At 39.3% G+C, this 27,513-nt stretch overlaps 1 protein-coding gene across 1 annotated transcript in view; it reads left to right on the top strand.

Moving 5' to 3' along the window:
* Positions 1–27,513, top strand: part of RNLS (renalase, FAD dependent amine oxidase) — a 443,738-nt gene that overhangs the window by 336,770 nt on the left and 79,455 nt on the right. The window contains exon 5 of the mRNA XM_007944033.2: positions 18,804–18,977. Coding sequence (XP_007942224.1) covers positions 18,804–18,977 — 174 coding nt within the window. The remainder of the gene's footprint in view (positions 1–18,803; positions 18,978–27,513) is intronic.

The raw sequence follows: 27,513 nt of genomic DNA, 5'->3' as shown, positions 1-27,513 counted from the left end.
GTGAGTAGAAATGAGGGAACAAGATTAAGAAGCATAAGTAAATTTCTGATCTGTTACTTAGATGGCAAAGGCAAAACTATTATCTGGAAAATATTATAGTATCATAAAATCCAAACCTAAATCCACTGTCGTCAAGTAGATTCTGACTTATAGGGAGCCTACGGGACAGAGTAGAACTGCTCCATAGGGTTTCCACAGTTGTGATCTTTACAGAACTAATCTGCCTCATCCTTCTCCAGAGGAGTGGCTGGTAGCTTCAAACCGCCGACCTTTTAGTTAGCAGCCCAACGCTTTAACCACAGCCCCACCAGAACTCCTTTATAATGCCATATACACTACCCAAAAGTAAACAGCACAAAGGAAAAGTTTTACAAGAAATCAATGGAATTCTGAATCTCTATAATACATTATGCATTCATAAAAAATCAATTTTAAAACATGAAAAAAGTAGACCAATTAGCAAAATAACATGAACAGATTGTTTTCAGAAGACAAAATACACATGGACTAGTAGACATATCAAGAATGTTTAGTCTCATCAGTAGTCAAAAGTATACATGTTGTTGTTGTTGTTACGTGCCGTCGAGTCGGCCCCGACTCATAGCGACCCCTCCTTGGGTTTCTGAGGCAGTATCACTACGGAAGTAGGATTGCCCAACCTTCCTTCCAAGGAGTGGCTGGTGGGTTTGAACCACCAGCCGTCTGGTTAGCAGGCAAGTGTCTTAGCCACTATGCTACCAGAGCTCCCAAAGTATACATATTAGAACTAAAATGAGATTTATTTTTTTTCTACCAGATTATCAAAAAAAAAAAGAGAGAGAGAGAGAGGGGAAGGGTAATACTGGCAAGGATACAATAAAATGGATCTTTCATAGACTGTTAGTCGAAGTGTAAATTGACACAACCTTTCTCAAAAATCAATTTAACAGTAATTCATTTCTCATGCTCTAAAGGAAATAATTAGAAACAAAGATTTATGCACAAATATGTGAACAAAAGCTTTAATTATAAGAGCAAAAAAGGAAATGAATGTCCAACATTAATGGAATGGTTAAGTAAATTATACAATACCCATTCCATCAAATTTTATGGAGCCACTAAAAATTATGTTTATAATGAAGTCTTGTGTCATATGGCAAGCAAAAATGCAATATCCAAAATTGTATGTACATGATCACAACTAAATTTAAAGAAAAAATTAGGGAAAGATCAATGAAAAAAAGATCAAAATGTTAACAGCTGTGTCTCTGGATGATGGGAATATGGTGATTTCCCCCCTTTTCCTCTTGATACCTTTATACAGTTTTCAAATTTTCTAAAATGAGGATGTATTCATTAATATTTAATGAAAGCCCATATGACACCAGTCACTGTTCTGAAACTCAGAAATGCACAGCTCAACAATGTACAATCCTGCCTCGAGGAGTTTACAATCTACTCTCATTTTTATGTGTAACTTTTAAAATATTAGGACAATAACATTTTGTTTGTTGTTTGTAACTAGGGTGGGCAAGGGAGTAATATTCCTCATTTGATTTCTGTTCCTCACACCACATTTCCTATGCAACAGGAAATCCTGGCTACTTTATCTTCAAAATATACCCCAAACCCAATGAGTAATCAATCAATAGGTGGACACGTAACTTTCAGCACTTGACAAAGCCCATCATGCAGTACAACACAAAATGTGAACTCTAATGTAAACTATGAACTTTAGTTAATAATAATATGGCAATATTGGTTTATCAATTGTAGCAAATGTACCACAGGAAAGTGAGACATTAGTAACAGGAGAAACAGTGTGCAAGGGAGAAGGGGGCGGGTGAGAACTTTGTATTCTCTGTAAAATTTTTCTGTAAACTTAAAATTTCTCTAAAAAAGAAAATCTATTTTACATCTTTAAAGCTTTCGGGAGATGAAAATAATATCTTTATGACCTTAGAGCAAGCAGAGTTCTTAAATATAAATCTCTAAATATAAGTGAAAATATCATAAATTAAACTAAATTAAAATTGAAACTGTTCATCACACCACACTACCCACATTATTAGGAGAGTGAAAAGGGAAACTGCTAAAGGGAACATTTTTGGAATTCATCTGTAAGACAGAATATATAAAGAACTATGGAATCAACTTGATGGTAATGAGTTGTTGTTGTTACTTGTTTTCATTTTGAAAATACCAATAACAAAAAAAACACAGACAACCAGAAGAAAAATAGGCAAAGGTTTAATTACAAACCAAAAAAAAACTCTCAAACTTATTGCCATGGAGTCAATTCCAACTTATAGTGACCCCCAATGGGGTTCTGAAGCTGTAAATCTTTATGGAAGTAGAGAGCCCCATCTTCCTTCTGTGGAACAGCTGGTGGGTTTGAACCACTGACCTTCTGATTGTTGTTGTTGTTGTTCTGTGCCACTGAGTCAGACCTGACTCATAGAGACCCCTCCTTGGGTTTCTGAGGTGGTATTACTACAGAAGTAGGATTGCCCAACCTTCCTTCCGAGGAGTGGCTGGTGGGTTTGAACCACCAGCCTTCTGGTTAGCAGTCAAGTGCCTTAGGCACTATGCCACCAGAGGTCCCCAAATACCTTATTCAAAGGACTAATGAACCAATGAATATGAAAAAGATCCCAAATATTAGTCACCATAGAATGGAAATTAAAACCACAATGTGGCATACTGTACCCAAATTGAAAAAACAAATAGTACCAAATGTTGAAAAGAATGTGGAGGAACTGGAACTTTTATGCATTGCTGGTGGGAGTACAAACTTGTACCACCACTTTAGAAAACCATGTGGCAGTATCTACTAAAATTGAATATATGCAAATATAATCCAGGAATATTTCATTACTAATATCTACTTCTGTAGATCCATTAATAATCAGAACATGGAGTGTATGAAGTACAAATCTAGGAAAATTGGAAGTTTTCAAAAGTGAAATCAGATCAACTACATCTGTCGAAAGAGGAGATGGAAAAGGTCAATATCTTCAGCCAAGAGAAGACCAGGAGCTGACTGTGGAACAGCCCATCAATTGCTCCTATGCAAGTTCAAGTTGAAGCTGAAGACAATGAAAACTAGTCCACAAGATGCAAAATATAACCTTGATTATATCCCTCCTGAATTTAGAGACCATCTGAAGAACAGATTTGATGCCCTGAACACCAGCAATGAAAAACCAGAGGAACTGTGGGATGACATCAAGAACATCAGCCATGAGGAAAGCAAAAGGTCATTAAAAAGATGAGAAAGGAAGAAAAGACCAAAATGGATGTCAGGAGAGACTCTGAAACTTGCCCTTTAATGAAGAGTAGCTAAAACAAATGGAAGAACTGACAAGATAAAAGAGGTGAACAGAAGTTTTCAAAGAGCAGCTCAAGCAGACAAACCCAATTACTATAATGAAGTATGCAAAGACCTGGAGTTAGAAGACCTAGCTGGAAGAATGAATAAAAGATTCAAGCCTCAAGTTGGAATATTGAAAGAGTCTATGGGTGTGTTAGGCTGGGTTCTTAAGGAAGCAAAACCAGTAAAGCTTTTATCTACATATAGAGAAAGAGAAATTTCTTAGGAAAATGGCTTACACACTTATAGAAGCTGGCAAGTCCCAAGTTCTTGGATCAAACATCAAACTGGAGGCTTTTCCCGACTCACAGAGCTGCAGGGGCTGACGAGATCGAGGTTGGCAGACAGTACTGTTGACTCCAAAGGACGATGAATCCAACATCTCCAGGCCGAATGGTGGACTGTTCGCTCGTGGACAGATGTAGGCAAAACAGGTTCCCAATCCACAGAAGAATCTCTTTTCCCAGGATGTCCATAAATATACTGGAAGCAGGCAACACCCCTAGGGAAACTCCCTTTCAATGGATTGGCTGCTCAAAACATATACATCTGATCCCATCGTGGGAGTAACCCACATCACAATTGCTTAAACTACACAGAATTATGGCCCAGCCAAGTTGACACACAGCTCCAACTATCAACAATGGGCAATATATTGAATGATGCAGGAAACATCAAAAGAAGATGTAAGGAATACACAGTCATTATACCAAAAAGAATTGGTTGATGTTCATCCATTTCAGGAGGTGGCATATGATCAAAAACCAATGATACTGAAGGAAGAAGTTGAAGCTGCATTGAAGGAATTGGTGAAGAACAAGGCTCCAAGAATTGACAGACTACCCATTGAGATGTTTCAACAAACAGATGCCAAGCTGGAGGCAATCACTCGTCCATGCCAAGAAATTTGGAAGACAGCTACCTGGCCACCTGACTGGAAAAGATCCATGTTTGTACCCATTCCAAAGAAAGGTGATCCAACAGAATGTGGAAATTGTCAAATGATATCATTACTATCACATGCGAATAAAATCTCATGAAGGGAAGACCCTCAACAAAATGGATTGATGTAGTGGCTACAATGATGAGGTCGAACATAGCAAGGACCAGGCAGTATTTTGTTTATTTTGTTCTTTTGTAAATGGAGTTGCTATGAGTTGGAACCAACTAGATGGCACGTAACAACAACAATCTTTATGGGAGCAGACTGCCACATCTTTCTCACGCAAAGCAGCTGGTGGGTTTGAACCACTGACCTTCCAGTTAATAGCCAAACACTTTAACCATCATGTTGCCAGGTTCCTTACATATGCATATATTGTACATATGTTCATGTATGTATTTATGTATGTGTGCATTCCATGCAAAAAGTAACCACTTCTGACCTTCTCTGCTATCCTCCAGTTCAAGACTTCTGAAATGGCTGTTTTCCCCACTTCCTCTCTTGTATCCCTGAAATCTTCACTGGTAGCCAGAATGATAATTTTAAAAATAGAAGCCAAGTCATATCTGACCTTGGATGATAAGTCTTCAGTCATTTCCAATGTCAATCAGAATAAAATCCTAAGAAGAGGCACATATCCTTGACAACCTGTATAAAATAACCTTCATACCTATACCTGTCACTTTTTCTTTCTTTTTTTTTTTTCTTTCTTATAGCTCTTATAACTAACTGACATACCATTTGGTTGATTATGTATTTATAGTTGGTCCCTCTGCCAATAGTATGTAAGCTTCCTGAAAGCAGGGAGTTTATCATTCTGCTTTGTATACCAAATATCTAAAACAGCCTGGCATAAAGTAGTGAGTGAATGAATAAAGTAGACATGGACAGTTATAAACCTTACTGTATAGATTAGGAAACCAAAAGATTGAAATCATATTCCAAAAAAAAAAAAAAAAACCTCATTGCCATTGAGTTGGTTCTGACTCACAGTGACCCCTCCTTGGGTTTCCAAGACAATATCTCTATGGAAGCAGATTGTCCAATCTTCCTTCTGAGGAGTAGCTAGCCTAGCTAGTGGGTTTGAACTGCTAGCCTTCTGGTTAGCAGTCAATTATATTAGGAAAACAAAACAAAACAAAAAAAGAGATAATTTATTCAGAAGTAGAGCCATAGTCTTCTGATTCTCTCTCTCTTCTTCCTCTCCTTCTTTTTTTCCCTCTGCCTTCGTCTCACCATAGTCCATACATAGACATACACATGCATACACAGGCATAGGCAGAAACATAAGGGAACAGGAACAACTCTCCTAATTGGTGGAAGTATGGCCATAAACTACCCTGTTCTCTGAAAGTTTAGCCACTTTAGTCACATCGTACGTAGCATATAAAATGTATGCCGTATGTATATATGAAATGAAACACAGCAATGAGCGTGAGGATGGTGCAGGAACAGGCAAGGCTTTGTTCTGTGTGCAGAAAGTCACTTATGTGCCCATTCCAAAGAAAGGTGATCCAACAGAAAGTGAAAATTATCAAATAGTATCATTAATATCACACACAAGTAAAATCTTGCTGAAGATAATTTTAAAACAGGTGCAGCAGTATATTGTCAGGGAACTTCCAGGAATGCAAGCTGGATTCAGAAGAGGGTGTGGAACAAGGATATCATTGCTGATGTCAAATGGATCTTAGCAGAAAGCAAAGAATACAAGAAAGATGTTTACTTGTGTTTTGTTGAAAATGCAAAGGCATTTGACTGTGGATCATAACAAATTATGGATAACACTGCGAAGAATGGAAATTCCAGAACACTTAATTGTGCTCATGAGGAACCTGTGCATACGCCAAGAGGCAGCTGTCCCAACAGAACAAGGGGCAATGCAAGATTTAAAATCAGGAAGGCTGTGCATCAGGGTTGTATCCTTTCACCACACTTATTCAATCTATGTGCTGAGCAAATAATCCAAGAAGTTGGACTATATGAAGAAGAACGTGGCATCAGGATTGGAGGAAGAGTCATTAACAACCTGTGATATATAGATAACACAGCCTTGCTTGCTGAAAGTGAACAGGATTTGAAGCACTTCCTGATGAAGATCAAAGTCTCCAGTCTCCAGTATGGATTACACCTCAACATGAAGAAAACAAAAGTCCTCGAAACTGGACCAATAAGCAATATCATGGTAAATGGAGAAAAGATTGAAGTTGTCAAAGATTTCATTTTACTTGGATCCACAATCAACACTCTTAGAAGCAACAGTCAAGAAATCAGATGTAATAATAATAATAATAAAGAAAAGTTTAAAGAGGCCCTCCTAGGAGCAGAAATGGAGACACTAGGCCTAGCTGTTCCTGTCTTTAGCCAAAGAAACAAAAGTGTCTTTCTCACTCTCTCAAAATAAATAAATAGAATCAGATGCCATATTGCACTGGGAAAAAGTGCTGCAATACTCTTTAAAGTGTTGAAGAACAAAGATGTCACTTTGAAGACTAATGTGTGCCTAACCCAAGTCGTGATATTTTTCAATCACCTCATATGCATGTGAAAGCTGGACAATGCCTTTGAATTGTGGTGTTTTGACAAAGAATACTGAAAGTACCGTGAATTGTCAGAAAGAACAAATCTGTCCTGGAAAAAATGCAGCCGGAGTACTCCTTAGAAGTGAGAATGGCCAGACTTCTTCTCATCTACTTTGGTCATGTTGTTTAAAAAAATTAAAAAAAAAAAAAAACTTGCTGCCATCAAGTCGATTCCAGCTCATAGTGACCCTCTTTGGGTTTCCAAGGTGATAAATCTTTACGCAAGTAGATTGCCTAGTCTTCCGTTCACAGAGTGGCTGGTGGGTTTGAACCACCAGCCTTCTGGTTAGCAGTCAAATGCCTTAGGCACTATGCCACCAGACCTCCGGTCATGTTGTTAGAAGGGACCAATCCCTGAAAAAAGATATCATGCTTGATAAAGTAGAGGGTCAGAGAAAAAGGGGAAGACCCTCAACAAGATGAATTGACACAGTGGCTTCATCAGTGGGCTCAAACATAACAAGGATTGAGTATGGTTCAGGACCAGACAGTGTTTTTTCCTGCTGTGCGAAGGATTGCTATGAGTCACAATAGATTCAGTGGCACCCAGGAATAACATTATAAGGTCACTATGAGTCAGTAGTGTCTAAGACACTTGACTGCTAACCAGAAGACTGGCAGTTCAAACTCACCAGCCACTCCTGGGAAGGAAGGTTGGACAATCTACTTCCATAGTGATACCACCTCGGAAACCCAAGGATGGGTCACTATGAGTTGGGTCCAACTCGATGGCAAATAACAACAGCAACAACATGAGTCAGTACCAACTCAGCAACAACTAACAACAACATGAGGGTGTGTGTAAAAGTACAGAGATTATGTAACCTTAGTGGTTTAGAATAAATGAAAATGACATCCAGGTAAACATTCATTATATTAGAATTAGTCATTTTTATATAAGCCCACCTTTGTAGACATTTAAGGAGCCTTGGTGATGCAGTAGTTAAATGCTGAGCTGTTGACCAAAAGATTGGCAGTATGAACCCACCAACCAGTCCATAGGAGGAAGATGTGGCAGTCTGCTTCCCTAAAGATTTGCAGCCTCAGAAACCCTATTAGACAGTTCTACTCTATGCTACAAGGTCACTGTGAGTCAGAATCAACTCAACAGCAACAGGTTTTGTTGTCATGTGGACTTTTTGAATACATGAGTAAAGAACATTTTTTCTTGCCAAAGTGTGTGTGTGTGTATACACACACACACACACATATATATATATATACATACATACATACATACATATATGGATGAGGGTGGCTCCCTGTGGCATTTTGTATAAGAAAACATTTTGTTCGGACCTGCCTGCATTGCAATAGACCCTGAAGATGAATTTTTTTCCAAGTGAGTATGTCCAGAAATTAATACTGTTTCAGTCAAGAGTCTCATATCGCTGTTCTTAGAAAGTAGTAAAGAACTCCCAGAGCAGACAAGAGTGTATAAGGTTAATTGCTGTTTCTGTACAGATATCAATTTTCTTTTCAGAGAGTACCCAATGGGATTTGCCACTTGTCAGTTTGTCTAAAAACTAGCTAAATGTGTGTTTGGGGGAGAGGAGGGTCCAGCTAGACTGTCAACCAAGTTGAATTTTCAGTTGGGGTTTAGGGTGGAAAAAAAAGTCCAGGCTCTTTCATTTACTAAATAAGTGACTACAGTTTTTGTTGTTGTCATCTTAATTTAAAAAATGGAAAACTTAGTGACAAGATTCCAAGTTCCCAATATATGCTCAATTTGTAATTCTACTTTCACCTCCTCTCTCAGAAACAGTGAGCATCATCAAACCATAACTTTATAACTTTAAAAGCAGATTAATAACATGAAATGAAACCCAAGATACACGGAGAATAATAAGGCCAATGTCAGAAGATTATTTGTTTATCAAGTAGTTAAAGCTTTTAATAATGCAGAAAATTATGGTTAAAGTGAATGATGGCTTTCATTTCTAAGTGAGTACAAAATAATCTTTAATGTCAGAGGAAAAATGCAATTCCAAAGTTCACTTTGAAGCTCAGATTTACAGATGTGGGAGAGAGGGAGGAGAATACAGGGTAATGAGGATCTGTGAATGACTTGAATGAGGGAACTTTTGCTCTGTCTTAACCACACTGCTTAGAAGCTGTGCTGTTGTTTTTAGATGCTGTCCAGTCACTTCTACCTCACAGTGATGCTATGTACAACAGAGCGACACAATGCCTAGCCCTATGCCATCCTCGCAGTTGTTGCTATGTTTGAGCCCTTTATTGCAGCCACTATGTCAATCCATCTTGTTGAGGATCTTCCTCTCACTGACCTTCTACTTTACCGAGTGTTGTAGTTAAGTTTGTGTGTCAACTTGGCTGGGCCTGGTTTGAGTGGCTTTGGGCAGCCAGATGTAGTGATTCCCCATGATGAGACTGGTCATCAATTCCATGGTAGAATCTGCTGTGAGCAGCTGAGTAACTGCCTTAGGGATGTGGTCTGCTTCCAGTATGTAAGCAGCAGCTTTGAGAAAGGTCTCTGAGCTTTGTGGTGTGCTGGGACCTTGTATACAGCCAAGTCTTCATTCAGCACCCTGCCATCTTGCCTGCTGATCGTGGGACTGTTTCTGGACTTGAGATAGTAGCCTGCTGCGTGGCTTAATAATCTTGGGACTGTGCCTTTTTACTTGTCGACCTTGGGTTTGTCAGCCTCAGCAGTCAGCAGCTGCTTGAGTTAAGAGACAGCCTCCAATTTCAGTGGGCTGGGAGCAAGAGGCAGAGCTGAAGCCCAAAGTCGAGGGGCCTTCACCCAGCTCCTAGAGCTGCCACTTTGAACTCAGACTTCTAGTCTTCAAAAGTGTAAGCCATCCATGTGTGGTATTTCTGTTAGAGGGGCACTAGAGAAAAAAACATCAAGCATAATGTCCTTCTCCAGGGACTGGAGATGTCCAAGGTATTGAGACAAAGTCTTACCACCCTTGCTTCTAAGGAGCTATCTGATATACTTATTCCAAGATAGATCTGTTGGTTCTGGGAGTCCATGGTATACTGAATATGCTTCACCAACACCATGATTCAAATGCATCCAATTCTTCTGTGGTCTTACGGATTTGTTGTCTAGCTTTTCAAATGCAAATAAGGTGATTGAAAATACCATGGCTTAGGTCAGCCACAAGGTTTGGTGATACTGTGGTTAAACATTGAGCTGCTAACCAAAAGATTGGCAGTTCAAACTGACTAGCAGCTCTGTGGGAGAAAGATGAGGCAATGTGCTTCTGTTAAAAATTTACAGTGTTGAACTCATTAACAAAAAGACAAACAATCCAATTAAAAAATGGGCAGAAGACATGAATAGCCACTTCACCAAGGACGATATTCAAGGGGCCAACAAACATATGAAGAAATGCTCATGATCACTAGCTATTGTTGTTGTTGTTGTTATTTGCCATAGAGTCAGCCCCCGACTCCTAGCGACCCCTCCTTGGGTTTCCGAGGCAGTTATCACTATGGAAGTAGGATTGCCCAACCTTCCTTCCGAGCAGTGGCTGGTGGGTTTGAACCGCCAGCCTCCTGGTTAGCAGTCAAGTGCCTTAGGCACTATGCTACCAGAGCTCCCTCACTAGCTATTAGAGAGATACAAATCAAAACAACAATGACATACCATCTTGCTCCAGCACTAGTAGCAAAGTTCAACAAGACAGAAAATAACTAACTAATGCTGGCGAGGTTGTGGAGAGATTGGGACTCTCATACACTGCTGGTGGGACTGTAAAATGGTACAACCATTGTGGAAAGCAGTATGGTGATTCCTTCAGAAGTTGGAACTAGAAATACCATTTGACCCAGCTATTTCATTACTAGGTATATACCCTGAAGAAGTGAGAACCATGACAAGAACAGCTATATGCACACCCATGTTCATTGCAGCACTATTTACAATAGCCAAAAGATGGAAACAACCTAGGTGTCCATTAACTGAGGAATGGATATCCAAACTATGGTCCATACACACAATGGAATACTATGCAACCCTAAAGAATAATGTAGAATCTGCAAAACACAGCATAACGTGGATGAACTTGGAGGACATTATGCTGAGTGAAATAAGTCAATCACAAAACGACAAATATTGTATTAGTCTGTTATTGTAATAGTCAAGGAAACGTTTATCTATGGAAGACCATTTTCTTTGTTGGTTACCAGGGGTGGGAGGGGAGGGGAGGGAATACTGTTAGATAGATAGAGATAAGTTTTGATTTGGGTGAAGAGAAGGGCAATGTACCAAATGTGAGTGATCAATATAGTGGCATTGAGGAAGAGAAAGACATAGAGAGGTATGTGGGAAGTACAGACAACAAAGATGAACCCTTTTGCACATACAGTATGACGTGGTCAGTGAAGGCAAACATGGGTATATGGGTGGATAGTTGGGTGGCCAGGCTGAAATATTAGGTATGTATATGAAGTGGAGAGTGCATCCAATAACATGTATAGGGTTGGCAGAAAGTGGTCCAATAACTTTATGTGTATGATCTGAATTCCCAGGTATATAATGCGGCTGACAAGGGGCAAGGTTGTAGTCACTGCTTGGTCACAGCCAGCTATCCAGAGGGACTGAGTAGTTGAATGAACAAATCTGGCCTGGGACCATAGTCACAGAGGACATCAAGCTCAATTGGCATCACAATACTGCACAAAACATTGTTCTACCTCCTACCGTGGGGAGTAGTGACTGAGATCTTAAAAGCTTGCAAGCTGCCATCTAGATGCAACGATGGATCTCTCCTTGTCCAGAGCCAAGAAGAATGAAGAAAACCAAAAATTCATGGAAACAATTAGTCCTAGTGACTGGTACACCATCCGATCTGCAGCCTATACAACTATGAGACCAGAAGAAATAGATAGTGCTCAGCTACTACTGTCAACCACTTGGAAGAGGATCTTTGTAGGAGATCCTTGATAGAGAGGGAGAACAATGTGGAACAAAACTCAAAATCATTTGGAAAAAAAAAAAAAGCGGGAAACAGGTTTGCTGGCCCGAGGGAGCCTGGTGGAACCACTGAGACTATGGCCCCTAGCTGCCCTTCAGGTCTGGAATTGAATGCTCACCTGTGGCTTCCAGCCAAACAATAGACAGGCATATGAGTTGAGTATTTACCTGAGGTAGCTACACTCCTTGGAGAGAACAAGCAAGAGAGAAAGAAGGGCTGCTCAGGCACAGGGGGACAGCTCAGGGGGCAGGAGTGCATGGAGGGATGGGAAGAGGTAACTATCAGGAGGAAGTGGGAGGGGAGATGTTGCATTCTGCTAAATTGTGGTCAATGTCATGAGACAAAGTGTATGTGAACTGCTGTATGGAAAGTGTATTTGCTCTGTAAATTTTCACCCAAATCACAATTAAAAAAAAAAAAATTACAGTGTTGAAAACCCTATGGGGCAGTTCTACTCTGTTCCCTAGGATCGCTATGAGTCAGAATAGACTTGATGGCCGTGGATTTTTTGTTTGTTTGTTTGTTTGTTTAGGTCAGGCACATCTTAGTCCTCAAGCTGATATCTTTAATTTTTAACACTTTAAAGATGTATTTTGCAGCAGATTTCCCCAATGCATTATGTTATTTAATTTCCTGACTGCTGCTTCCATGGACATTGATTACAGATCCAAGTAAAATGAAATGCTTGACAAATTCAATCTTTTCTCCATTTATCATGGTGTTGCTTATTGGTCTGATTGTGAGGACTTTTGTTTTCTTTAAAAAGCTGTGTAACCTAGGGCAAGTTATTTAACCTCTCTGAATCGTAGTTTATTTTACTGATATAAAATAGGATGGCAAAACCAGCTGTCTTGCAGAACTTTGGGGAAAATTAAATGAGGCTATAGTTCCAAAAATGTTTTGCACCCAGCAAAATGCTTTAACAATGTATAGGATTACTACTGTGCTTAAATAATTCCTTGAACACTCTTCTTACCACCTCTACCTCTTAAAAACACTTCTTTAAGGATTAACCAGTTATTTGCCTCCTCATCATCCTTGAGGTCTGCCTATTCCTGTTGTTTTAGATTAGGATATTTTTATTTACTAATTAAATGAGAATTTTTCACATGTTCTATTTCAGAAATGACCTGCCTAAGCCTTCAGAGAGCTTTCTTTGGTCTCAAATTATCATCAACTTGACAGCAATGGATTTTTTTTTTTTTTTTTACATGAACAAGAAGCTTCCTCAGATCCTTAAGGATAGAGGGATTAGGATTGGAACAACTTTCTATTTTCATTACCATTTTTCTGTGTATAATAGAAAAAGTAGCTATTTAATGAACACATAATCTATGCCAACAATGAGCTACATATTCTTTCATTTAATCGTCACAATAGCTAAATACATTTAGTACCATTATCAATACTTACAGACAAGAGAGGTGTAATTAGAGTAGTTCTGTAGCTTAACCATCATCACAAACCTACTAAGGATGAGTCAGGATTTCAACCCAAACCTAATTCCATTTGCTGATTATCTACCGCCTATGTTTGGGCAATCTACTTCCGTAGGGATACAGCCTCAGAAATCCAGGGAGGGGTCACTATGACTCAGGTCTGACTCAACAGCATATAACAACAACAAATTTCCATTAACTTTGCGAGCTATGTTTGCTTTTCTATCTCTTTACACTTTCATCCTTGGTGTGTCTGTAAGGAGTGGAGTAGACTATGGGGCTTAAAACAAAAGTAACTAAGGTGTGGTACCTATCCTTATAGAATTTATAATCTACTGGTAGAATGATGACAAATGTATTACTATACCACATGAAAGAAATTAAGAATTCCAAAAGAGACAGAAGGTAAGTGAGCCGGGTGCTGCAGAAGGTGGGTGTCGTGGAGCACCCAGAGGCAGGCCAGGTGAGCGAGCAGGGCATGGCAGGTGGGTGCTGGAGTGGTTGGGGGAAACCAGGAATTGAGAGGACCCATTTAGAACAGCTAAGGGAGACAAACTTGTCTGTCAGTTTGTCATACAGTGGTGGCTTGCATGATGCTGTGAGGCTGAAGGCTTTGCCACTAGTGTTTCAAAAGCCAGCAGACTTACACATGGTAGACAGGTTTTAGTGGAGATTGCAGACTAAGAAAGACTTGGAAGAAGGAAGAGACGATTCACTTATCAAAGAATTGACCAGTGAAAACCTTATGAATACCAGTGAAATGCTATCTGATATATTACTGGAAAACTTTATGAATAGCCCTGAAACATTGTCTGATATAGTGCCAGAATATGAGCCCCTCAGGTTGGAAGGCACTCAAAATACAGCTGGGGAAGAGCTACCTCCTCAGAGTAGAGCTGACCTTAATGTTATAGAAAGAATAAAGCTTTCAGGACCTCCATTTGCTGATCTGGCACATCTCAAGAAGAGAAGAAACAGCTGCAAACATCCATTAATAATTGGAACATGAAATGTACAAAGTATGAATCTAGGAAAATTGGAAGTTGTCAGAACTGAAAAGGAATGCATAAAGATCAAAATCCTAGGCATCAGTGAGTGAAATGAACTGTTTTTGGACATTTTTAATCAGATGGTCATATGATCTACTATGCTGGGAATGACAAATTGAAAAGGAATTGCGTGACATTCATCATCACAAACAATGTTTCAAGACCTATCCTGAAGTACAATGCTGTCAGTGAATATCCATATGCCTACAAGGAAGATGCATCAATACTACTATTATTCAAATTTATGTACCAACCACCAAAGCCAAAGATGAGGAAATTGAAGATTTTTACCAACTTCTGCAGTCTGAAATTGACAGAATATGCAATTAAGATGTGTTGATTATCATTGGTGATTGGAACGCAAAAGTTGGAAACAAAGAAAAATCACCAGTAGTTGGAAAATATGGCCTTAGTTATAGAAATAATTCTGGAGATCACATGATAGAATTTTGCAAGACCAACTACTTATTCATTGCAAATACCTTTTTCAACAACACAAACAGTGGCTATACAAATACACTTTGCCAGACAGAGTACACAGAAATCAGATTGCCCCATCTGTGGCAAGAGGCATTGAAGAAGCTCAGTATCTTCAGCCAAAACAAGGCCAGGAGCTGATTGTGGAACAGATCATCAACTGCTCATATGCAAGTTCAAGTTGAAGCTGAAGAAAATTAAAACAAGTCCATGAGAGCCAAAATAGAACCTTAATTATATCCCTCCTGAATTTAGAGACCAACTAAACAACAGATTTGAAGCACTGAACACCAAGACCAAAAACCAGAGGAATTGTGGGATGACATCAAGAACATCATCCATGAAGAAAGCAAAAGATCATTAAAAAGACAGGAAAGGAAGAAAAGACCAAACTGGATGTCAGAAGAGACTCTGAAACTTGCCCTTGAATGGAGAATGTTTGTGTTGTTGTTATGTGCCATCGAGTTGGACCTGACTCATAGCGACCTCTCCTTGGGTTTCCGAGGTAGTATCACTACAGAAGTAGATTGCCCCATCTTCCTTCCAAGGAGTGGCTGGTGGGTTTGAACCACCAGCCTTCTGGGTTAGCAGTCAAGTCCCTTAGGCACTAAGCTACCAGAGCTCCTTTGAATGGAGAGTAGCTAAAGAAAATGGAAGAAATGACAAGATAAAAGAGCTGAACAGAAGATTTCAAAGAGCAGATGGAGAAGACAAAGTCAATTATTATAATGAAATGTGCAAAGAGGTGGAGTTAGAAAACCAAAAGGGAAAACACACTCAGCATTTCTCAAGCTGAAAGAACTGAGGAAAGAATTTAAGCCTCAAGTTGCAATGCTGAAAGATTCCATGGACAATATATTGAATGATGCAGGAAGTTTCAAAAGAAGGTGGAAGGAATACACAGTCACTGAACCAAAAAGAACTGGTAGATCTTCATCCATTTCAGGAGATAGCATATGATCAAGTACCAATGGTATTGAAGGAAGAAGTCAAACTTACACTAAAGGAATCAGCGAAAAACAAGGCTTCAGGAATTGACGGAATACCCATTGAGATGTTTCAACAAACAGATGCCCCGCTGGAGGCACTCACTTGGCTATGCCAGGAGATTTGGAGCACAGCTCCTGGCCACATGACTGGAAGAGATACATATTTGTACCCATTCCAAAGAAAGGTGATCCCACAGAATGTGTGAATTATCAAACAATATCATTAATATCACATGCAAGTAAAATCTTGCTGAAGATAATTCAAAAATGGTTACAACAGTATATTGACAGAGAACTTCCAGAAATGCAATCTGGATTCAGAAGAGGGCATGGAATGAGGACTGTCATTGCTGATGTCAGATGAATCTTGGCTCAAAGCAAAGAATATCAGAAAGATGTTTACTTGTATTTTATTGAATATGGAAAAGCATTCGATTGTGTGGATCATAACAAATTATGGATAACATTGACAAGAATGGAAATTCCGGAACACTTAATTGTACTCATGAGGAACCTGTGCATATGCCAGGAGGCTGTCATTCAAACAGAACAAGGGGATACTGCATAGGTTAAAATCCATTCCATAGGAATGGAGTGTGTCAGGGTTATATCCTTTCACCATACTTATTTAATCTGTATGCTGAGCAAATAATTCAAGAAGCTGGACTATATGAAGAAGAACATGGCATCAGGATTGGAGAAAGACTCATTAACAACCTGCGATACACTGATGACAGAACTTTGCTTGCTGAAAATGAGGATGACTTGAAGTACTTACTGATGAAGATTGAAGACTACAGTCTGCAGGATGGATTACACCTCAATATAAAGAAAACAAAAGTCTTCACAAATGAACCAATAAGCAGCATCATGATAAATGGAGAAAAGATTGAAGTTGTGAAAAACTTCATATTACTTGGTTCTACAATCAACACCAATGAAGCAGCAGTCAAGACATCAGAAGATGTATTACACTAGCCAAATCTGCTGCAAAAGACTTCTTTCAAGTGCTGAAGAGCAAAGATGTCTCCTTGAAGACTAAGGTACACCTAACCCAAGCCATGGTATATTCAATCACCTCATGTGCATGTGAAATCTGGACAATGAATAAGGAAGACCAAGGAAGAGTTGATACTTTTGAGTTGTGGTGTTGGCAAAGACAGCTAATGGAACTAACAACTCTGTCCTGTAGGACATGCAGCCAGAATGTTCTTAGGAGGCAAGAATGGCCAGACTTTGTCTCACCTACTTTGGTCATGTTGTCAGAAGGGACCATTTTCTAGAGAAGGATATTATTGCTTGATAAATTGGAGGGTCAAAGGAAAAGGGGAAGGCCCTCAATGAAATGGATTGACACAGTGGCTGCAACGATGGGCTCAGATATAGCAGGGATCATGAGCCTGGTACTGGACAAGGCAGTGTTTTTTTCTGTTGTACATAAGGTCACTATGAGTCAGAGATGACTCGATGGCACCTAACAACAACAAGAAGATAAAAGACAGAGCATCAGTTTCCTCACCTGTACAATGGGAATAATTCTCTACCTTATAAGGCTAAAGGATCTCTGGTGGTGCTGTGGTTAAGGCATTCAGCTATTAAGTAAATGGTCAGCAGTTTGAAATGAACTGCTACTCTGCAAGAGAAAGATGAGGCAGTCTGGTTCCCTAAAGATTTATAATCTTGCAAAGTTACGATAACTTCTTGGCCATAGCCAACCACCTGAGGGAGTGAATTGATGGACCTGTGAGCTCAAGAACATGGTCACAGGGTACATCAAGCTCAATTGGCATAGCATACTATGCAAAGACATTGTTTTACATCCTACTTTGGTGAGTAGCAACTAAGCTCTTAAAAGTTTGCAAGCAGCCATCTAGATGCAACAATGGGTCTCTCCTCCTCTGAAGCAAACAAGAATGAAAAACAAAGACACATGGAAACAATTTGTACAAGGGACTATTAGACCATACAAACCTCAGCCGTATGACCATGAAACCAGAAGAACTAGATGGTGCCCATCTACCACTGTCAACTACTAGGAAAGGGACCAATGCTGGAGATCCTCGATAGAGTAGAAGAAAAATGTGGAACAAAACTCAAAATCACAAAAAAAAAAAAAAAGACCAGGCTTACTAGTCTGATAGTGACTTGTGAAGCTTCTGAGGCTGTGGCCCATAGTCACTCTTCAGGCCTGGAATTGAACTCAATCCCATGGCTTCCAGCCAAACACTGGACAGGTATATAAGGTAAACATTTATACCAGGTAGTTACACTCCTTAGAACAATCAACCATGGGAAATCAGAAGGCAGTATTTGCACAGGGAGATAGCTCAGAGGGCAGGATGCATAGAAAGGGACACAGGAAAAAGGTAATTACATGGAGGAAGTAGGAAGAGAGCTATATAGTATGGGTAGTGCAATCAATGTCATGAAACAAAATGTACATTAACTGTTGAATGGAAAATGAATCTGATCAGTAAACTTTCACCCAAATTTCACACACACACACACACACACACACACACAAGATTTACAGCCTTGGAAACCCTATAGGGCAGTTCTACTCTGTCCCGTAGGGTCACCATGATTCAGAATTGACTTGATGGTAGTGGGTTTGGTTCAGTTTGATAAGGCTGTGATTATGATAAAGTAAAATATATGTTCAATTATTTAGCAAAGACTTTGATTCATAGTAAGTGCTCGGTATGTGAAATCTATCATGTTGCTGGACAGTCTCAAGACATTAACTAGGATGTAAAGCTAGAAATGTAGCTTGAAGCTAGATTTTGAGAGGCTTAAATGGTAATCTAGAGAGTTTGGACTTTCTTCTTGATAGAAAAAATTATGCCAAGGTCAGTAATCATTCTGAACAGAAATTAAAGCTGATGCTATTTTATGTTACCTTTCAAAATTTATTGTGAGATGGAGTTGGAAACAGTTGGAACTAGTTTACAGGAGTTTTGTGTTTGATGTACTGAAAGGAAAGATGATATTTCCAAGTTTGATGCCCTTTATTTTTCCTTTCACAGTAATTAGTGAAGGCCAAAGGCAGCAACTGGAATCTGTGAGCTACTCCTCTCGCTATGCTCTGGGCCTGTTTTATGAAGCCGGCTTGAAGATTGATGTCCCTTGGGCTGGGCAGTACATCACCAGTAATCCCTGCATACGCTTCATCTCCATTGATAATAAGAAGCGCAATATAGGTCAGTACCCCCATTATTTCCCTTAAATACAGTAACAATGGTGAGTACAGATCATGAAAAATGCTGTTTAATTGAGTGTTGCCATTCTGAAAGGAGTAAGCATTTAACTCCAAGCCACAAGGGATAAACCTTAATGTCACATTTGGCCAATAATAAAATACACAGTGAAACCAGCAAAGTTTTTCAGAAAATCATTTGTCACATGGTTTGTATTACTGAGTTCATGAAAATAGTGTCAGAAAGTTTAAGATTTCAAAATGGCCCGAGTTCCGCTTTAATATGGATCCATCTATATGTAAATGTGTCTTTCATCATTTTCTTCTTGGTGGAGTTTTTTATTTTTTTTTTAATGATAAATGCTGCTCTACTTTCCTAGGGTAGATAAGACAAATGAACTTTACTACATTATGAAAAATTCTTGACTTTGATATAGTCTTGTTATTTGTTTACACTTCATCTGGAAGAATAAGTACATTTCTTTGTATACCATATAGCTAAAATGATAGGTTAAAGGCTTTGTAAGGGCTTTACTAGAAGGCAATGAAGCTTACATCCACCTTTTGTTGTAGTTGTTGTTGAAGGTAGTTATGAAAATTAGATTCGAATTGTAAGAAAAACATAACTGATTTATTTCAGGTACAAAGCTGAAAATGTTCTCTCTTTGTATGATTGTGGCAATCCCTGAGATACTGTTTTACATGGAATAAGCTATAATGATCCAGAATGACTAAACTGGTGTAAGAAATCATTATTTCAATTTGTTACAGTGTTTTATGGAGCACTGATGGTTTCATCAAGCCATTACTTAGAAATCTTGCTGGATAAAATCACCAACTAACTTGCCTTGGCTTGCCAGTATTTTATACTGATAGCACTGGGCTGAGGTATGGTATTTATATCAGAGCACATGATCTTAGAAGAATGTTTCTTTTATAACTTAAAACTCCCTAAGGGTTGGATTGTTTATGTTAACATGATACCACATATATGTATAATCAGCAGTTCATGAAATGCCCTATAAAAGCAATGGGATAACCATTACCTTTAACTCTACAACTGCTCTGTTCTGAGAGAACAAAAATAGCCCTTGGTCTTCTCATGATACATGCTACGAAGTAGACGTTATCTTTTGGGTATTGCTTCAGAAGATATGGTATCTGTGAGAGTATATTTATTCATCTGTCTGCAACACCAAAAGCAATCTAAACTTGTTTAAACAATAAGGACATTTGTTATGTTATCTAAGAGGAAGGGTTTGAGTAGAGTCCAGTGTTGGTTGATTGAGGAAGTGAGCAGTATCTTCAAGGATCTAAGGTTTATCCTTTTCTGCTCTCTGCTACTCTTGATATTGACATCATTCTCAGAGGACTAGTGATAAAATGGCATAAGATCTAGATGGGTCACATCAAGATCTAAGAACACACTTAGGAAGAAGAGGGACTACCACTGCCATGATCCCATTCTAAGAGTCAGGGATATTGGTCCAGAAACCTCTCAACTGACCTCCTTCTTTATCTCCTAGGCCGTAAGTAGGTCACTTGACTGACTAGTCCTAAACCAAATTGGGTCACTTGTCTAGTCCTAAACCAATCACTGACAAGGGAAACATAACTAACTTGACAACGTAGAGGAATCAAGATGTACTCTTAGAACTGCAACCTGAATAAAAGAGGCATTAGGAAGAAAGAAGATGGTAAAGAATGCTGGGTTGGCAATTAACAGTGCTAATTATCTTCAAGTGGAGTCATGTCTTATATAGGAGGTGAAGTTCTAAAGGTGGCACAAGAAAAGAATCATATATACTCAATCCTTTAAAACTACATAATATTTTGAAGAGTGACATATAAACTTTCAGTAAGTTCAGTACAGTCATTTTTCAGCAGATTTCAGTTTCCTTGGGTGAGGCCAGATGAAATAGTTGGTTTGCATTAACGGGTCAGAGTGATATTTTCTACTATGAAAAGCAAATAGGAAGGAAAGAATAGCAGAGTTGTATCTCCTAACAGACAAAATCCAGGCATACAAGTTGGCTGGGATGGTGGATGAGACCACTGACACTACAATGCAGTAACAATTTATAAAATCAGAGTTATGAAAATTTCCAAGCATATAACATAAAACTATTAATAAACTTTCGTACTGTTGGCAGTACTTTAAATAATAGAAATATAATTTTTTTTAAAAAAAATATTTCTTTTAAAAATTGCGATTTGGGTGAAAGTTAACAGAGAAAATTGATTTTCCATTCAAAAATTCATACACATTTTGTCTATGATATTCATTGTAATCACCACAATGTAACAGTACCCTTCCAACTTCATCTGTGTTTGCCATTTCCCTTCATTCTTCTTTCCTATCTTCTTGCCTTCTTAGCTTTGTCTCTGGGCAAAAGCTGAAGTTTGATCTCTTGTGATTGATCCTTTCAAGGAGTGCATACCTCTCTGGTGTTATTGTTCACCTTTTAAGTCTGTCTGCTGTTTGGCTGGAAATTGAGCCATAGGGGTGACTTCAGTTCCAGGCTTGAGGGGGCGTGTCTCAAGGGTTCCACCAGTTTCTATCAGACCAGTAAGCATGACCTTTTTTATGATTTTGAGTTTTGTGCTACATTTTCCTTCCACTTTATCCAGAACCTCATATTGTGGTTCCTTTTAGAGCATTCAGCAGTGGTAGCCAGGCATGATCTAGTTCTACTGGTCTCACGATCATGAAAACTTGGATTCATGTGACCCATTAGTCCTTTGGACTAATTGTTTTCTTTCATCTTTGATTTTCTTCACTCTTCTTTGCTCTGTTTGGGGAGAGACAAATAGTTGCACCACAGATGGCCACTAAAAATCACATAATTTTTAAGCCAGTGGGCTACATTAATTGGAAGCCATGTTTTACTACTTCAGCTAGCAAAGAAATACCTGTTTTACTTTGTGAGTATTATGGAAAATTAATCCTGTATAATACAGGTTTTTAATTAGTGAAGCCCACAGTAAATGACATTCCCTAACATGAAATCTAACTGTCTTTTATTTATTTTTCTCTCTCTCTGGGAACCAGGGTGCTAAGTAATATAGTGGAATTTCACATGGTTATATAAATGCCCATATAAAGTAACTTCACTGTATTTTATTGATATTGATATTGAATTAGGCCAGTAAGAGATGTTTCTTTATAATATTAACACTACACCCAACTTTTCTTTGGGGCTTTTGATTGAATCAAGAATTAATACTATAATATATACATTGAACTAATGAACATTTGTGTTATGTCAAGATAGGGCAGCAGCAAGATAAACAAAGCTGGCAGGATTGAGATCACAAAATACAGTCTGTTGTTAAGTCTTAAAGAGAACAACACTGTAAGGGATTAGTGGCCCGAATCAGACAAAAGGTCAAGGAATAATCATTTGTCATATGTCAGGAGTAGGCAGTATGTGCAGAAGGCCACAACCAGAAGCAAAGTCTCTTTAGACAGAAGAGGCAAAATTCCGAGATGTACTAGACCCAACTTAAAGTACCAATAATTATGGCTATGACTCAGTTTCTGAAACATGTTCCATAGAATACTGTTCCCCTGAGAAGCTCTTTAGGAAGGGGTTCCATGGTCAAATAAGTTTGCAAAACTTATCTCTATTTTGTAGTTTCAGAGAATATTATCCTTTTAAAGGATATTCCTATAGAAACAAAACCTTTTCATTTCATTTATCCTAAAATTCCCCAAGTATGTTAGACTGTGGAATATTTTATTTGGCTACTTCATCTATTAGCATCCCACAGAAATGATTCCTCAAGATAAACCCTCACTTTGATGACTCCTTTTGTGCTTCATACCTGGCCAGGAATTATAGGCCAGGTAAAGGGGTGGACCCTCTGGTTCTGAAGACATCAACAGGGAGGTATCTGAGATTGTTTAGAGATGGAAGAACCACGTTACAGATGAATTCGTATGTTGGTGGGATTAGAATTTGAGACAATTTAGGTTAAAATAAGGTCTTTATCATCAATGTGGATCATTTCTTTTTTAATAAGTGATAAGTTCAGCACAATGCGAAGAATTCAGATTCAAAAGACCTTGCTTCAAGTTCTGGCTCTGAAACTTGTTAGAGATGTCATCTTCATGACCGTTGTATGTGTAATGCTAAACCAAAAACTAAACCAAACTCACTGCCGTGGAGTCAGACACGACTCATAGCGACCCCTCCTAAGGCTTCTGAGGCAGTATCACTAAGGAAGCTGATTGCCCAACCTTCCTTCAGAGGAGCGGCTCATGGGTTTGAACTTCCAGTCTTCTGATTAGCAGTCAAATGCCTTAGGCACTATGTCACCAAAGGCTGGTGGTTCCAACCCACCAGCCACTCCTCGGGAGGAAGATGAGCAACATACTTCTGTAGTGATAATGCCTTGGAAACCCATGGAGGGGTTGCTATGAGTCAGATCCGACTCTATGGCAGTGAGTTTGGATTTTTTTTAATTTGTGATGCTAGCTGTTGTTATAAAAACACTCAAACATTTTAATGGCTTAAGCATGACAAAAATGTATTTCTTGCTCGTATAAAGTCCAAATAGGTGTTTTTGATTGGTAGGTAACTATGATGGTTAACCTCATGCATGAACTTGGCTGGGCCAGGAGTCTCAGTAGTTTGGTAGTTATGTAACATTGTGGTTTGGCAGTTCTGTAATGATGTAAACAACTCCAACAATGTGATCTGGTGTGATCAGCCAATCAATTGTAAGGGGAGTTCCCTTGGGTATGTGGCCTGCATCCAATATATATATGAATGTTCTTACAAAGCTCACTCATTTGCTCTGAATCCTGCATCTGGTTTGTCTTCATCTTGCTTGCCAGTCTGGGGATTCATCCACCTCCACAACCCATGAGCCATCAGCCTGCCATCTGACCTGCTGATCTGGGTTTGTCAGTCCCTGCATCTGCATGAGTCAGGAAAAGACTCCAGAATGACACCTGACCCATGGACTGAGTTGCTGCTAGCCTCTACGACTACCTAAGCCCTTTCCTTGAGATGGCTAGCTAGCTAGCTAGCTACTAGCTCACTGACTGATTTTGCTACTCTAGAGAACCCAGCTGCTTGAACAATTTCTCTCAGAAAGATCAGCACTAGGCCGGTCCCCATGAGGCGGAGGTCAAAGATGTCCCAAATGTCCAAACTACCGTGCCACTCCATCATTTCAGACATTAACTTCTCCTCCTCCTCCTCCTAATAATTTCCCCAGTCTTAGGGTTTTGTATTTCACTGTAATGCCTCACAGAACTCACAGACACCCAAGGGTTCGTCTCACGTAGTAGTGGTGGAGGCTGGCAGGCTGGCGAGTCCCGGATCCGTGAGTAGGTCTGGCGGATCCTCCCAACTCTCGGGGTTTGATGAACCTCAATCAGCAGATCAGATGACGGCTGTTGTCCCAAATCCAGGGGTGAGATGAGGATAATCCAAGACACAAAGCCAGAGCAAGAGAAGAGCGAATCCTCCCAGGAGATTCGTAGGTATACCCTCAGGGAAGCTAAGGGTGGTGATTTGATTATACCCTCCAGCAAGGCAGGACTCAAGATACATTCCACCTGTGTTGCCCCAACAGAATTAACCTAAATCCCATCACAGAGTTGATTGCCAGTCATTATAGGGAATGACTACTACCAGCTGCCCAGCCAAGTTGATACCTGACCTTAACTACCACAGCACCCCAAACAGGCATGGATAATGGGATTTACAAAACATCACAGAATGGAGGACAATGGCTAGAAGGGCCACATCAAGCAATTCACTGCACCAGCCTAAGATAGTAATATTCTTCAGAAAGGTAATCCAGGGACTCAGGTTCATTCCCTCTTTTAACTCTGCCAGCTTCACTGACTAGCTTTCAAAGCCACTGTACTCACAGGCATCAAATCAGTGAATAGGAAAGAAAATGAAGGAGAACACAGTGGATGTTTTTAGGGCTGGATCTAGAAATGGTACACATCTATCTGGCCATACTCTATTGGATAAAATGCAGTTATTTGGCCATACCTGTATGGAAAGGAAATTGGAAACATAGTCTACCTATGTATGTAGGAAGAAGAAAAAGTGGGCTAGGTGAATATCTCAGTTTCAGCCACAACACTTAGCACAGGTCTTTCTAGTAAAAGGAACAGTCTAGACTTACGTGGATGATACATATTAAAAAAAAAAAAAAAAAAAAAAACTCACTGCTATCGAGTTGGATCCGATTCATAGCGACCCTTCCTTCAGTTTCTGAGATGGTATCACTATGGAAATAGATTGCCCAATCTTCCTTCCGAGGAGTGGCTGCTGGATTTGAACCACCAGCCTTCTGGTTAGCAGTCAAATGCTTTAGGCATTATGCTCTCAGAGCTCCTGGATGATACATAGATTTCTTCAACTATAAATTAAGGAAAATAACACCAATCCCAAAGACGCACTGAGGATTAATCATGTAAAGAGCTTCACATGGCACGTAGCAAGTGTGAAGTGGTTGTTGTTAGCTGCCATTGAAATGATTCTGACTCATAACAACCTGATATAGAACTGAACCAAACGCTGCCCTGTCCTGCACAATTGTTACCGTACTTGACCCCATCGTCACAGCCCCTGTCTCAATCCATCTGTCCTTGAAGGTCTTCTCCTTTTTTGCTGACTCTACTTTACAAAGCATAATATCCTTCTCCAGGCACCAGACGCTTCTGAAAATATGACCAAAGTGCAAGGTATTATCTTATTAATATAAGGTACCAATTAATTTAATTATTAATTCCAGTCTTTGATTCAGATATTATATTCCCAAAAACAATAGAAATAAAAGCCTAACTGCTAACCAAAAGGCTGGCAGTTCAAACCCACCAGCCACTCCTTGGAAGGAAGATGGGGCAATCTACTTCTGTAGTGATACTACCTCGGAAACCCAAGGAAGGGTCACTATGAGTCAGGTCTGACTCGACGGCATATAACAACAACAACAATATATGCAGATAAGAATCAGGGCAGTTTAATAAATAAAATTATAAGTAACCCTAAAAATGATTGATCTGAATTTTAGAATCCTTTGTTTTTCACCATCTGGAAGTGTTAATGATCAGTAAAATAGCCAATAGGCAACAGTCTGAGGAGATTAATATAATTTGCAACTATAAAAGTGTGATGGTCAATAACCATAAGTACATAGCTTTCAATATTGATCAAAGGAAATAATTCAGTACAACTAAAAAGAAAGCCAACAGATGAACAAACTTTTTCATTGCATGGAATTCATCCTTGCAAGAGATTTATTGTTAGAACCCTTCAGTAACAAACACTAATGTAATGTGGCTGTTTTACAAAAGATGCAGAAATGTTATTCCATATAGTTGTTTATTACATCAACTCTTTATAAAAGCCACGGGTATAATATGAAATCCTATAAATAGCTGGGATAGGCCGGGGACCATAAATCCAGTAACCTTGTGTTCACCTACGGGAGTTCATGACACTCCACTGAAACAGATAGCTATGCCACTGATAGTACAAAATGGTCTTCTTTAGGATTTGAAAAGCTGTAGAATTATTTGTCCTTAAACTTGTGGAAAATGCAATCCAGAAAGGTGAAACTTTGCAAGTGGGACAAAAAAAGGAAGAGCAAGAAGGAGGAGGAGAGGGGTAGAGCGAAAAGAAGGAAAAGAAAAGAATGTAATCATGAAAAGCTGTCAGATTTCCAGTTCAGGCTTTTGTTTTAAAATCTTAACTCCAGAAGCAGCTGTCAGATAAAATGCCAATTGTCATCTTAAAATAACAACAAGCAGTAACCAGATAGGAGGAGCTCTGGTAGCATAGTGCCTAAGGTATTTGACTGCTAACCAGAAGGCTGGCGGTTCAAACCCATCAGCCACTCCTTGGAAGAAAGACTGAGCAATCTATTTCCACATTGATATTGCCTCGGAAACCCAAGAAGGGCTTGCTATGAGTGGGATTCAGCTCGACGCAGTGAGTTTGAGTTAGTAACCAGTTACAAACTTCATGTTATTATGTCTTCTATATAATAGACATGGTAATTTGTAATTCCATTATGTAACTGATGCTTCCCATATAAATCTATTAAGGCACTTTAGTTAACAGCAGTCAAATACTAGTTGCAAATATCTATCTCCTAAGTACAGTGGTAATAGAATATCACATGATTATAATGTCAGATCTTGGAATGCTTACTCACAGAGGAAAAAAAAAAAAAAAAAAGAAGAAAACCTCACTGCTGTTGAGTCATTTCTGACTTATAGTGACCCCTCCTTGGGTTTCCAAGGCGGTATTTCTACAGAAGTAGATTACCCAATATATAGATACAGATATAGATATATTTACATGCCACCCATCTGGAGGCACAGTGTTTAAGGCATTTGACTGCTAGCCAGAAGGTTGGGGATTCACACCCACCAGCCACCCTGTGGAAGGAAGACAGGCCAAACTACTAAGGAGCTCTGGTAGCATAGTGCCTAAGGCACTTGACTGCTCACCAGAAGGCTGGCGGTTCAAACCCACCAGCCACTCCTCGGAAGGAAGGTT

The sequence above is a fragment of the Orycteropus afer genome, unplaced genomic scaffold, assembly GCF_000298275.1.
Source record: "Orycteropus afer afer isolate SDZICR_OR568_19922 unplaced genomic scaffold, OryAfe1.0 scaffold00118, whole genome shotgun sequence".
NCBI classification, from domain to species: domain Eukaryota; kingdom Metazoa; phylum Chordata; class Mammalia; order Tubulidentata; family Orycteropodidae; genus Orycteropus; species Orycteropus afer.
Note: the sequence above shows the minus strand (reverse complement) of the source record. Positions and strands in the feature narration are given on the sequence as shown.